This window comes from Pelobates fuscus, chromosome 2, assembly GCF_036172605.1.
Source record: "Pelobates fuscus isolate aPelFus1 chromosome 2, aPelFus1.pri, whole genome shotgun sequence".
Lineage (NCBI taxonomy): Eukaryota > Metazoa > Chordata > Amphibia > Anura > Pelobatidae > Pelobates > Pelobates fuscus.
In genome coordinates this window covers 226,767,552-226,782,472 of record NC_086318.1, presented here as the reverse complement: position 1 = coordinate 226,782,472, position 14,921 = coordinate 226,767,552, and the positions used below count along the sequence as shown (strand labels likewise).

The 14,921-nt window shown below is 43.3% G+C and overlaps 1 protein-coding gene across 1 annotated transcript in view; it reads right to left on the bottom strand.

The window, feature by feature from the left end:
* ENPP3 (ectonucleotide pyrophosphatase/phosphodiesterase 3) overlaps positions 1–14,921 on the bottom strand; it is a 174,498-nt gene that overhangs the window by 116,127 nt on the left and 43,450 nt on the right. The window contains exons 3-4 of the mRNA XM_063443233.1: positions 5,687–5,806; positions 1,281–1,406 (exon numbers count right to left, since the gene is read on the bottom strand). Coding sequence (XP_063299303.1) covers positions 1,281–1,406; positions 5,687–5,806 — 246 coding nt within the window. The remainder of the gene's footprint in view (positions 1–1,280; positions 1,407–5,686; positions 5,807–14,921) is intronic.

The window sequence follows — 14,921 nt, the reverse complement described above, 5'->3', positions numbered from 1 at the left end:
TCCAGCGCCAAGAGCCACGCGCATTCAAAGCACCCATAGGAAAACATTACTCAATACTTTCCTACGGACGTCCAGCGTCTTCTCACTGATTTTCACAGTGAGAATCGCGGAAGCGCCTCTAGCGGCTGTCAGTGAGACAGCCACTAGAGGCTGGATTAACCCTCAGTGTAAAAAACATAGCAGTTTCTCTGAAAATGCTATGTTTTCAGCTGCAGGGTTAAAACTAGAGGGACCTGGCACCCAGACCACTTCATTGAGCTGAAGTGGTCTGGGTGCCTATAGTGGTCCTTTAAGTTTCCAGATTCTGGCAATAGTACTTAACAGAATACTTGCCGAGTTTGATACAATATTGTAACTATTCATCAGCCTTCCCTATAACAACACTTAAGCTATTACTCAGTCAGCGCAGAGTATCAAAAATCTCTGGCAAATGATACCAGGGATAATAAACATGCACAGTGTAAAAACACTTGAACAGGACACAAAAAGTGTTGCGTGTTACTGATGGAAAGTGCTCTATCACCTAAATGGCACTTTCTTACCACAGTCTCTTATCTGGCTGTGAGCTGTATTATCAGGTTGGTCCTTTACTCTATCCTCTCCTAATACAATTATTGTTTAATAGGACAAATTATGAACTTTGCTATGTTTACTCAGCTGTATTAATGTGAGATCTATGAATGGCTGTTATTTGTTTTTGTAAAACTCCTAATGATTTGTAATTTCACTGCTGCTGTTTCACTTAATTTAATTATGTTTTATGTGATTGATCACTGTATTTAAATGTCACTTCTGCATTGATACTGTTGCTGTTTTTGCACCAAAGAAAGCCGCTATTTTTCTTATCCCGGAGTGCCTGAACCGTTATTTATTCTGCATATCTTAAAAAGGCTTAAACAGGACACAATAAGTGTTGCAAGATTACACTCCAGTCTAGTAGTTAAATACTTAGTAAAGTGAACCTATGTATAATGGCCTAAAACAAAAAAAAAAAAAACTATAACCCATAATTTAACCTAATGAAAATCGGAACGTAGGTATACTAAATGGTGTCATTTGGTGGACCATGCCAAAAAATAAGTGTGTGCAATGCTTAGGTACTCATTCTTAACCCCGTCTCTCTGTGTCTCTAAAATAAAAGGCATTTGTTTTGCAGGGGGAATATATTCACCCCAAGTAGAATTATCTCAAGAGATATTGTGAAGGTTCTATTGATCAGGGTTTCAGAAAAGCCTAAATAGGAAATGTATAATAAATAGGATATTAATAAAAATTCTCACCTTTGCAAATTTCTTTATAATTTGTACAGCAATCTCCTTGCTCCAAGCAGTCATCTGAACAAGAGCAATGGCTACCAGATATCCGCCTTTCGGCACACCGCACTCTGCTGCATGTCCACTCCTCCTCTGAAAATCAATGCACAGTGTTGGAAATCATATTTAAGTTAAATGATCCACTACTCAGCCACCTGGTACAAACACCAGAAACCACAACAACCTAATACCCATTCCATGTAATTCTCACTATAATTCCTCCTTTAAAGCTGCCCTCTGGAATGCACCCTCAGTGTGCAGCACCTTTAAATATACCTCCATCCATGACCTATTTATCTCACACTGCCTAAACTTACTTGCACTAACAGAAACATGGCTCTCTCCCTCTGATACTGCTACGCCTGCCTCACTGTCCTTTGGTGGTCTTCACTTTACCCACAATCCAAGACAAGCAGAGATTAAAGGTGGCGGTGTAGGTTTTCTTCTCTCACCCCACTGCTCCTTTAAAACCCTGCCCACCCCCCCTTCCCTCTCTTTCCCATCATTTGAAATTCATTCAATTTGCCTTTTCAACCCCTTCTCTGCTAACATTGCCGTTATCTATCGTCCCCCTGGTTCCCCTCTCCTCTTCCTTGACCACTTTGCTGCCTGGCTACCCTACTTCCTCTCTTCCAACATTCCACCCCTAATTCTTGGAGACTTCAATATTCCCATTAACCCACCTTTAACCCCAGCAGCCTCTAAACTACTTTCAATTACTTCCTCCCTTGGACTATTGCAGTGGGCTAATTCTCCCACTCATGCAGCTGGCAATACCCTCGACCTTATTTTCTCTTATTCATGTACAGCATCCAATATCTGCAACACTCCATTTCCACCTCTTATCGTTTGCTCTCAATTACCCCCTCACCCAACAATCTCAGCCTAAACCCCCTCAGCTCAGGAGGAACCTTAACTCTATTGACCTCCAGCAGCTGTCAGCTGACATTGATTCACAACTGCTATCCATTCCTTCCCACTCCTGTCCCTCACTGGCCATCTCCACATATAACACTACCCTCATATCTGCCTTGAACGCTGCAGCCCCGCTCCAAACATGCCCCTCGAGGAGGACACGACCCCAACCTTGGCATAATAAATCAACACGCTCCCGCAGATTTGCTCCCGTTGTGCTGAACACTCCTGGAGGAAGTCCCGCACCCAGGCAGACTTTCTCCATTATAGATTCATGTTGCTTTCATGCAGCACAGCCCTTGCCCTCGCCAAACAGTCATACTTTTCCTCTCTCATTAGTTCATGCTCCCGCAATCCCAGATGTCTCTTTGACACCTTTAATTCCCTTCTCCGCCCTGCTGTGGCCACCCCCCAAACTAACCTTACAGCTGATAGCTTTGTATGCTACTTTACCGACAAGATTGGACAGCTAAGGAAACAATTCTCCCCTCCTTGCCGTTCTCTGTCTCAACCACACGTAAATCATGCTTTCCCTACCCTCCAGACTTTCTCCCCGGCTACTGAACAAGAGGTGGCTGCGCTTCTCCGTTCCTCTCGCCCCACCACCTGCCCGCTCGATCCTGTCCCATCTCACCTCATCAGATCTCTCTCCCCTTGTCTTGTGCCTACCCTAACACACATCTTTAACTGCTCTCTCTCTTCTGGCACTGTTCCTGCTGACCTTAAACATGCCACTGTAATACCTATCCTGAAAAAAACATCTCTTGACCCATCTTCCCCCTCTAACTATCGTCCCATATCCCTGCTCCCTTTCTCATCAAAGCTTTTGGAAAGACTTGTCTTTACCCGTGTGTCTCACTTCCTTAATTCCAACTCTCTCCTTGACCCTCTTCAGTCGGGCTTCCGCCCTCTTCACTCTACTGAGACTGCTCTTATCAAAGTGAATAATGACCTAATCTCCGCTAAATCCAAAGGGCACTGCTCAATATTAATTCTCCTTGACCTCTCTGCTGCCTTTGACACCGTTGATCATGCTCTCCTCCTTCAAACTCTTCAATTGCTTGGTCTCTGTGACTCTGTCCTCTCTTGGTTTTCCTCCTATCTCTCCCAACACTCATTCAGTGTCTCCTTTTCCAAGGATACCTCCTCCCCTCATCCTGTCTCGGTTGGAGTTCCCCAAGGCTCTGTCCTTGGTCCCCTTCTATTTTCTCTTTATAGTGCCTCTCTTGGTAAACTTATTGCCTCTTTTGGATTCCACTACCACCTGTTCGCTGATGACACTCAGATATACCTCTCCTCCCCGGACCTCTCCCCTGCCTTCCTGCAACGTGTCACTGCTTGCCTTTCTTCCATCTCTGACTGGATGTCCTCACGCTTTCTGAAACTTAACCTCTCAAAAACTGAACTCCTTGTCTTTCCTCCTCCTAACACTGATCCTCCTCTCTCGCTCTCCCTTCAAGTCAGTGATATCCACATAAGTCCATCCCTGCAAGCACGCTGTCTTGGCATCATACTTAACTCTGGTCTCACCTTTGAGTCTCACATCCAGTTTGTTGCCAAGTCCTGTAGGTTCCAACTCAAAAACATAGCCCGCATCCGCCCCTCTCTTACGCAAGATGCTACCAAGGAGCTTGTCCATGCTCTAGTAATTTCCTGCATGGATTACTGTAACCCTCTCCTGATTGGTCTCCCCAAAAGCCGTATTGCCCCGCTACAGTCTGTAATGAATGCTGCAGCTAGACTGATTTTCCTCTCTAGTCGGTCCTCTCACACCTCACCCCTCTGCCAGTCCTTACATTGGCTCCCTGTATCCTATAGGAGTCAATTCAAAGTGCTAACCCATACATTTAAAGCACTGAACAATTCTAGCCCCTCTTATATCTCTTCACTGATCCATAGGTACCCTCCGCTCTGCCCGTGACCACCTCCTGACCGCTGCTCGCACCCGTACGGCCAACTCGCGCTTGCAGGATCTCTCGCGGGCAGCTCTTCTCCTATGGAATAGCTTGCCTACTGCCATCAGACTCTCCCCTAGTCTTCAATCATTTAAGAAGGGCCTTAAAACCCATCTCTTCAGGAAAGCTTATGGCCTCCCAGAGTAACCTCTACCTTACATACCTGTCTCTTGCTCTCTCCTATGGGACAGTGCTTTGCTCTCTCCTCCAGCTCTGCTTCACTCCTACTTGATATTTCCTGCCCTAATGTTTCGAATACCCCACCTCCTATAGTCTGTAAGCTTGTTTGAGCAGGGTCATCTCATAATTGTCCTATTTATTGTTACATCCCCCCTCTCAAAATATTGTAAAGCGCTACGGAATCTGTTGGCGCTATATAAATGGCAATAATAATAATAATAATAACAAATGCAAGTCAAGTGGATTCAGTCTGGACCAGTAGTAAAGTTATAGTCGAAAGAGCAGTACCCAAATGGAGTTTTGATTTAAAAAAGTGTGTTTTTTGTCACATACTTGGGTATTGCTGGAACCATCAAAACTTCCAGTGATATTAATAACTGTACTTCTTAATGCACTGCTATTGAACATTTAAAGGACCACTTCATGGTTTTTAAAAGGTTATTACATTTAATGAAAAGTAATGATTTTTTTTTTTTTATATTTTAGAAAATGTAACTTTATCTGGCCGAGCAGCCATGTTGTTGCAGACTCTGTTAGCCGACCATCTGCTGTTATGGTACCTGGTACTGGCTTGCCTTTAGGGGTTAAACAGTTTAGTCTAAATTCTGACACTGGTCAGTTTAGCCCCTGTGACAGAGTCTATGGGAGGGTAATAGAAGGAAGGTATCTAAGACCCAGAATCCTCCATAGTCTATACTCATTCACCTGCCCAATTAGCAACTGCTGAGGCTTTAATTAGCAGGTCTCAGAGCAGAAAGAGTCAGATACAATCTGACCTGCAGAGAGAGAGCAGGTCTGTGTAGAGCAGCATCTAAACAATGTGCTAAAGGTTGGTGAAACCAATGCTTATTTTTGATTTGTGTAGTTTATTACCCTGGTGAGTAAGGGACATTTCTTTATGTTTAGTTAGTGCTCAAATTTGAGCTAGGATTTTGTTTGTAGATTTTCCTTTTTGTGGTGCTGCAGTTTTTGAACAAACTGATTGCTGTATGGATTTTGTGCACGCTATAAATAAACCACACCATTTTTGCACCAGAGACTGTTGTTCTATGCCTGTTACCCTAGAGGACTGTGTTGCTTTGCCCATAAAGGTCACACCCCCAAAACATTAAAGTGTCCCTTTAATCAGTCCTCAGACTGTAGACTCTATGCTTACATTACATGTACAAGGTTGCTTTTTTTTATGCAACACAAAACAAATTTTTTTTTTTTAAATAAATATTTAAGCACAACCTTTGTTTCTTCCTTGTTCCTGCAGAATAATTTGTCATAATGTGGACATTGACCATGACATATATTAGAACATTGAAAATATATACTTACTTGGCTTCTGGCAAAGGTCATAGTAATCAAAACAGCAATTCCCTTGGTCTATGCATTGAGCATCACAGCGACAGTCACCATCCCTTATAGAATTGTCATAGCATCTGTTCCTGCAAGTCACTAAAAAAAGGTAACATGATTAAAATATAGATAACATTTAGGGGAATATATATTAAAGTCATAATAGTAAAAGTGAAAATCATTTGACATTCAGCACTTGTTTTTAAATGTGAATTTTCCATTTCTTTCATTTGGCCATGTTCATAATTATGCTACATTGCAAACAGGAGTGTATCAATGTTATCAATATCCAGTAAACATAAATGTCTTGCTGACCTATGCTGTTAAAACCCAATATAAACCATGTTTTCTCTTGCAGGCACTTGGGTTCATATTTTCTCCTTGATTGTTTTAAATCCAACGTTCATTTCAGTAGTGGACTTTATTTTTTTTTGTTTTAATGGAGCTTTAGTGATAGCACTGGATATCCAAGGCAGAACTGGGAGAAGAATTTGACTTGGGCATTGGCCAGTGTGCGTGTATTTGGAGGCGGCTTGTTCGATTGCTTGTGTGTAGAGAGACGTTTGTGGTGTGTAAATATGTCTATTTTAGTTGTGTTGTGTTTGTGGTGTAAAATGTTTGTCATGGGGCTGTAGACCGTTAGAATGTGTGTATAGGGGCATAGTGTGTATAGGGAATGTAGCAAGTGTGTGCTTAAGGTCTATGTGTATAGGTGATGTAGTGTGTATAGGGGCTGTAGAGTGTGTGTTTTATGGAATGTACTGTGTGTTTGGGTACAGGCGATTCAAAGTATACAAGTCAGTAATGTAGTGTGTGTGTGTGTGTGTGTTTGTAAGTGGTGCATATAGGGTATTTATTGTGTGTGTGTATAGGATCTATTGTGTGTGCAGGGGATCTAGTGTGTATGTAGAGGATCAAGAGTGTGCATATGGGAACTAGTGTTTGTGTAGAAGATCCAGAGTGTGTATAAGAGATGTAGTGTGTGTAGTAGTGTGTGTAAGTGGTGAAGTGTTTGTATACTGAATTTAATGTGTATAGGGGATCTAGTGTGTAGATTGTGTGAGGGATGCAGTGTGTGTGTGTGAGAGGTGCAGTGCATGTGTTAGCGGTGCAGTGTGTGTATTACTAAATGTTAGAGGTGTGACTGAGATGTGGCCAGAAGCAGGACTGTTCTGTACTTACTATTAACAATTTATGCAAAATGTAATGTGTAGAATAATACACATACTGATTTCTAAAGTCATTCCCCCCCCCCCCCCCTATCTTAATAAAACATTACTGTATTATTGCACTGGGGGGGAGGGGAATAACACAGGGCTTGACTAATTAGTTTGGAATCTAGCAGCTAGCTAAAAAAATATATATTTAAAAAAAAAAAGAGTTTGATTTACAACGAGAAATTGCAGGTGTTAAAGGGACACTAGTCACCAGAACCACTACAGATTAATGTAGGACCTCGGTTTACACACGCCTCGGTTAACATAATTTTCGGTTTACAAATGAAAATCCATTGAAAATAATGTCTCGGTTTACAAAAATAATTTGCAATACAAAGCAAGTTTCCCCAGGGTGCATTGCACCTGGGAGGTTTATAGCACTGCCCCCTGCATGCTGGAGCCTGTGGGTAGCATGTGGCGTCGAGTGTGGAGCGGCTTTTGCATCGAGTTTTGGAGCCATTCTGGAAATTGTTTGTAGTTGTTTTGGGACTTTTTGGTGCATTTCTCAAGCTGTGGAAAGGTAGGGAGCTGAGCTTCGTCGTTTGCATGCCTTTTACGGTGTTTTCTGCATTGGGTGTTGGTTTCCATGCCAGCTCATTTTGACTTTCTGATCTCCAGAATGTATTAATTGATCTTCAATACATTCCTATAGGAAACCGTGTTTCGGTTTACAAATGTTTCGCAATAAGAAACGTCCAGGAGAACGCATTATTTTCATAAACCGAGGTCCCACTATATTTGCTATAAAACTACCTTACTGTCTTGGATCTATATTCTAAAACTTGAACCAACTCTGCCATATATCATACGCAAATATCTATTCATTAATACTCCACCCTTTATTGTTCATCTTAATTAAACCGAGAAAGTGTCAGATAACAATACCTTCATTTAAATCCAATGTGGTATTTCTGGTTTAGGTTTGCGTAATTTTCCCATTTTACAGTTATCTTGCGTAATGTTAAATGTAAAAACTTTTCTATGATTCATGATATCCCACTTTGAAGGTGTCATCTATGTAATATACATAATGTAGTTTATGGATTTTATTGCATAATAGTTAAAATGTATTTTATTTTTAATCTGGATATATTCAGCAGAAAAAATATACATATACAGTTGCAAGAAAGTATGTGAACCCTTTGGAATGATATGGATTTCTGCACAAATTGGTCATAAATAGTGATCTGATCATCATCTAAGTCACAACAATAGACAATCACAGTCTGCTTAAACTAATAACACACAAATAATGAAATGTTGCCATGTTTGTAAACATTCACAGTGCAGGTGGAAAAAATATGTGAACCCCTAGACTAATGACATCTCCAAGAGCTAATTGGAGTGAGATGTCAGCAAACTGGAGTCCAATCAATGAGATGAGATTGGAGGTGTTGGTTACAGCTGCCCTGCCCTATAAAAAACACACACCAGTTCTGGGTTTGCTTTTCACAAGAAGCATTGCCTGATGTGAATGATGCCTCACACAAAAGAGCTCTCAGAAGACCTACGATTAAGAATTGTTGACTTGCATAAAGCTGGAAAGGGTTATAAAAGTATCTCCAAAAGCCTTGCTGTTCATCAGTCCATGGTAAGACAAATTGACTATAAATGGAGAAAGTTCAGCACTGCTGCTACTCTCCCTAGGAGTGGCCGTCCTGTAAAGATGACTGCAAGAGCACAGCGCAGATTGCTCAATGAGGTGAAGAAGAATCCTAGAGTGTCAGCAAAAGACTTACAAAAGTCACTGGCAAATGCTAACATCCCTGTTAGCGAATCTACAATACGTAAAACACTAAACAAGAATGGATTTCATGGGAGGATACCACAGAGGAAGCCACTGCTGTCCTGTAACAAAAATATACCCCAACTCACAGAATTCAACTCAACAAAAGACAACACAGAGGAGAGATACGTCTACCGGACCTTAGAATGGCCGGACTCAACGTATATGAGAAGAGACAGAGTCAGGAACGATCCGAGGTCAAGGGCACAAAGAGACAGCGTAAACTAGGACTAGCCGTGGTCTGGTACACAGTAAACAGCAAGCCGGCAAACAGAACAAATAAGGATAAAGAGATAACGTAGTCAGAAACAAAGCCAAGGTCAATACGAAGGAACACAACTGAACACAACAAGCGCTAAAGGGAACTGCAACAGAAACCACGATAGGGCAAGGACTAAGGGAAAAAGGTGAGTATAAGTACCTTCTAAATTAATGTGATTGGCTCCTGTCATATCCACACCCCCAAAAGGTAAGTGTATGGGGAGTGTGGCATGACAGGGGCCAATGGGAGCCTTTTGCCAATTTAGGCTCCCACTGTTTCTTTAAGAGCCCACCCGAGACCCGCGGCGTGCTCTTAGATTCAGGCGGGACATGTTGTCTTCCTGTTGCAGCCGTCGGATGAGCCGCACGTGGCTCGTGCAGCAGCAGGACTGCGCGCGGCTCGAAGAGAGGACCGCGGCCAGCCCTTGGATAAGGTAAGGAACGCTACATGTCCAAACAAAACATTGCTGCACGTTTACAGTTTGCACAAGAGCACCTGGATGTTCCACAGCAGTTCTGGCAAAATATTCTGTGGACAGATGAAACCAAAGTTGAGTTGTTTGGAAGAAACACACAACACTATGTGTGGCAAAAAAGAGGCACAGCACACCAACATAAAAACCTCATCCCAACTGTGAAGTATGGTGGTGGGGGCATCATGGTTTGGGGCTGCTTTGCTGCGTCAGGGCCTGGACGGATTGCTATTATCGAAGGAAAAATGAATTCCCAAGTTTATCAAGACATTTTGCAGGAGAACTTAAGGCCATCTGTCTACCAGCTGAAGCTCAACAGAAGATGGGTGTTGCAACAGGACAATGACCCAAAGCATAGAAGTAAATCAACAACAGAATGGCTTAAACAGAAGAAAATACACCTTCTGAAGTGGCCCAGTCAGAGTCCTGACCTCAACCCGATTGAGATGCTGTGGCATGACCTCAAGAAAGCGATTCACACCAGACATCCCAAGAATACTGCTGAACTGAAACAGTTCTGTGAAGAGGAATGGTCAAGAATTACTCCTGACCGTTGTGCACGTCTGATCTGCAACTACAGGAAACGTTTGGTTGAAGTTATTTCTGCCAAAGGAGGTTCAACCAGTTATTAAATCCAATGGTTCACATACTTTTTCCACCTGCACTGTGAATGTTTACATAGTGTGTTCAATAAAAACATGGCAACATTTCATTCTTTGTCAGTGGTGTATCCTGGTTTTGTGCTGCCCTAGGCAGGACAAAACTCAGGCGCCCCCCTCCCGCCCGCGCCACCCCCACCCAACCCTTCCCCCGCCCCGCCTTCTAAATACACACACACACACACATTCACTGACAGATACGCATACACTAGCTAACAGAAACACACACACACTAACAGACACTCACTAGCAGATACACACACACTCACACTAACAGACACACACTAACAGACACGCAGACACACACTAACAGACACACACACTAACAGACACACACTAACAGACATACACACACACACACACACTAACATACACACACTAACAGACATACACACACACACTAACAGACATACACACACACTAACATACACACACACACACACTAACAGACATACACACTAACAGACATACACAGACACACACACTAACATACACACACTAACAGACATACACGCACACTAACAGACATACACACACTAACAGACACACACACACACACACTAACAGACATACAGACACACACTAACAGACATACACACACACAAACTTTTTAATTTTTTTTATTTAACCCCCCCACCAGCCTCCTTACCTTTGGGAATGCTGGGGGGGGAGTTCCCTCTCTCCCTGGTGGTCCAGTAACTGCTGGGCGGCGCTGGCGGGCGGCTGGCGAGGGAGCACTTCCTCTGAGCTGTCTGCTCAGCTCCCTTGCGCGCCGCACAGTGAGGCTGGGAGGCGGAGCCGGAATATGACGTCATATTCCGGCTCCCAGCCTCACTGTGTGGCGCGCGAGGGAGCTGAGCAGACAGCTCAGAGGAAGTGCTCCCTCGCCAGCGCCGCCCAGCAGATCGCCCGCCCAGAGGGCTTGTCAGTTAGCCGCAAGGCTAACAAGGCATTTGCCCTGGGCATTTGGGGGCGGCGTTTTTTGCCGCCCCCTGGAAAATGCCGCCCAAGGCAAATGCCTTGTTTGCCTCGCGGCTAATACGCCCCTGTTCTTTGTGTGTTATTAGTTTAAGCAAAATGTGATTGTCTATTGTTGTGACTTAGATGATGATCAGATCACATTTTATGACCAATTTGTGCAGAAATCCATATCATTCCAAAGGGTTCACATACTTTTTCTTGCAACTGTATATTTATATATATATACAGTGGGACCTCGGTTTACGAATTTAACGCGTTCTCCGGGACGTTTCTTATTGCGAAACATTTGTAAACCGAACCATGGTTTCCTTTAGGAATGCATTGAAAACCAATTAATCCGTTCTGGAGATCAGAAAGTCAAAATGAGCTGGCATGGAAACCAACCCCCAATGCAGAACACACCGTAAAAGGCATGCAAACGACGAAGCTCAGCTCCCTACCTTTCCACAGCTTGAGAAATGCACCAAAAAGTCCCAAAACATTACAAACAATTTCCAGAATGGCTCCAAAACGCGATGCAAAAGCCGCTCCAACACCTCCACACTCGACACCATGTGCTACCCAGAGGCTCCAGCATGCAGGGGGCGGTGCTATAAACCTCCCAGGTTTAATGCATTCCAGGGAAACTCGCTTTGTATTGCAAAATTTTTTTGGAAACCGAGACCTTATTTTCAATGCAATTTCATTTGTAAACCGAAAATTATGTTAACCGAGGCGTGTGTAAACCGAGGTCCCACTATATATATATATATATATATATATATACACACACACACACACACACAGTATCTCACAAAAGTGAGTACACCCCTCACATTTTTGTAAATATATTATATCTTTTCACGTGACAATACTGAAGAAATGACACTCTGCTACAATGTAAAGTAGTAAGGGTACAGGCTTTATAACAGTGTAAATTTATTGTCCCCTCAAAATAACTCACACCGCCATTAAGGTCTAAACCATTGAGTACAACAAAATTGAGTACACCCCTAAGTGGAAATGTCCAAATTGGATCCAATTAGCCATTTTCCCTCCCTGGTGTCATGTGACTCGTTAGTGTTACAAGGTCTCAGGTGTGAATGGAGAGCAGGTATATTAAACTTGGTGCAATCGCTCTCACACTCTCTCATACTGGTCACTGGAAGTTCAACATGGCACCTCATGGTAAAGAACTCTCTGAGGATCTGAAAAAAAGAATTGTTGCTCTACATAAAGATGGCATAGGCTATAAGAAGAAGATGTCTTAAATCCTGAAACTGAGCTGCAGCACGGTGGGCAAGACCATACAGCGGTTTCACCGGACAGGTTCCACTCAGAACAGGCCTGCCATGGTCGACCAAAGAAGTTGAGTGCACATGCTCAGCGTCATATCCAAGTGTTGTCTTTGGGAAATAGATGCTGCTGACATTGCTGCAGAGGTTGAAGGGGTGGGGGGTCAACCTGTCAGTGCTCATACCATACGCCGCACACTGCATCAAATTGGTCTGCATGGCTGTTGTCCCAGAAGGAAGCCACTTCTAAAGATGATGCACAAGAAAGCCTGCAAAGAGTTTGCTGAAGACACGCAGACTAAGGATATGGATTACTGGAACCATGTGCAGTGGTCCAATTAGACCAAGATAAAATTATTATTTGGTTCAGATGGTGTCAAGCGTGTGGGGCAGCAACCTGGTGAGGAGTACAAAGACAAGTGTGTCTTGCCTACAGTCAAGCATGGTGGTGGGAGTGTTATGATCTGGGCCTGCATGAGTGCTGCTGGCACTGGAGAGCTACAGTTCATTGAGGAAACCATGAATGTCAACATGTACTGTGACGTACTGAAGCAGAGCATGATCCTCTCCCTGGGTTGCAGGGCAGTATTCCAACATGATAACGACCCAAACACACCTCCAAGACGGCCACTGCCTTGCTAAAGAAGCTGAAGGTAAAGGTGATGGACTGGCCAAGCATGTCTCCAGACCTAAGCCCTATTAAGCATCCTCAAACGGAAGGTGGGGGAGCGCAAGGTCTCTAACATCCCCCAGCTCCCTGATGGAGGAGTGGCAACCTGTGAAGCTCTGGTGAACTCCATGCCCATGAGGGTTAAGGCAGTGCTGGAAAATAATGGTGGCCACACAAAATATTGACACTTTGGGCCCAATTTGGACATTTCCACTTAGGTACTCACTTTTGCTGCCAACGGTTTAGACATTAATATCATTTATATATATATATATATATATATATATATATATATATATACACACACACACACACACACACACACACACACACACACACACACACACACACACACACACACACACACACACACACACACACACACACACACACACACACACACACACACGGCCCAGAACACCGTCAGTCCACCCCTGCCACCATATAGTTATAGTGGAAGGACACAATGTAAAAAAGCATCACATGCAGCTGGGTATGCCATCTAGTATGCTGGAAGAGCTCATGTTGCCTGGAATTTACAACATGGATGGGATAAGAAGCTTCATGGTTATAGATACCAAGAGACTGGATTGGCACTTTAAAAGATTGTCCTAATAGTTGTGTTTGGAATGACTTTCCAATATATAATGGTCTCATAGAGTTCTGCTACTTATCCCACCATCCCACAGATGGTTGATTTCAGCAGTGATTGAGAACTGATTTAGGAAACAATCAGTGTGGTCATACTTGTGATGATTGTACATTGCCATTTTTCACTACTATTGCTTTACTATGTCATTTGACTTTGACCGACTAAGACATGTCTAAGCCTCTCGGTCTATCTAGTCTGAACGTGTGGGTATAGTTAAAGGGGCACCCATTGCAAAAATAAATGAATAAAACATTATTTAGTAGATATATACTATGAACAAATGCATGCATTTAATTGTGGTGAAACAGCTTTCAATCTCATATGTGCAACCTTTCCAAGATCTCCCCTTCTAATGTAGCCCAGGCTTTCTGTGGCTGTCCAATCACAGACTTCCTAATGCAGCTCAATGAGAAGTCTTTGCAATGCAGGTGCTCTGAGCAATTTAGCTCCACTGAGCTAATATGAAGCCAGAAAGTAACAGGATCTGTTGTCTGTTTGACAGCTTGCGAGGGGGAGGGGGGAGGGGGGGGAGAGGGAAAAAGGTTAATAATTTATAAAAGTGTCAATTTCCATTAAAATCTGCACTTTTTGCAAAATAAAAAAAAATTAGGAAACACTCTTCACACATTAAACACTTCAACAAGCTAAAGTGCTTTAGAAATCTAGATCGTGCCTTAAAAGTGACACTCTACTCACCTAAATCACTTCAATGTGTTGAAGTGCTTTAGGGTGTTTATTTCAAGAGACATCTGCACTTTTATAAGTTAGTTTAGGATCACCCATACACCAAGCTAACAGCCAAGAGGGCATTCATTGAAGGGAGAGATTCTATAGAGATACATTAGCTTAAAGGACCACTCTAGTGCCAGGAAAGCATACTCATTTTCCTGGCACTAGAGTGCCCTGAGGGTGCCCCCACCCTCAGGAACCCCCTCCTGCCCGGCTCTGGAAAGGGGAAAGGGGTTAAATCTTACCTTTTTCTAGCGCTGGGCGGAGAGATCTCCTCCTGCTCTCCTCCTCCGATCCTCCTCTTCTCCTCCCCGTCGGCTGAATGCGCACGCGCGGCAAGAGCTGCGCGCGCATTCAGCCGGTCACATAGGAAAGCATTTATAATGCTTTCCTATGGACGCTTGCGTGCTCTCACTGTGATTTTCACAGTGAGAATCACGCAAGCGCCTCTAGCAGCTGTCAATGAGACAGCCACTAGAGGACATAGGGGGAAGGCTTAACCCATTCATAAA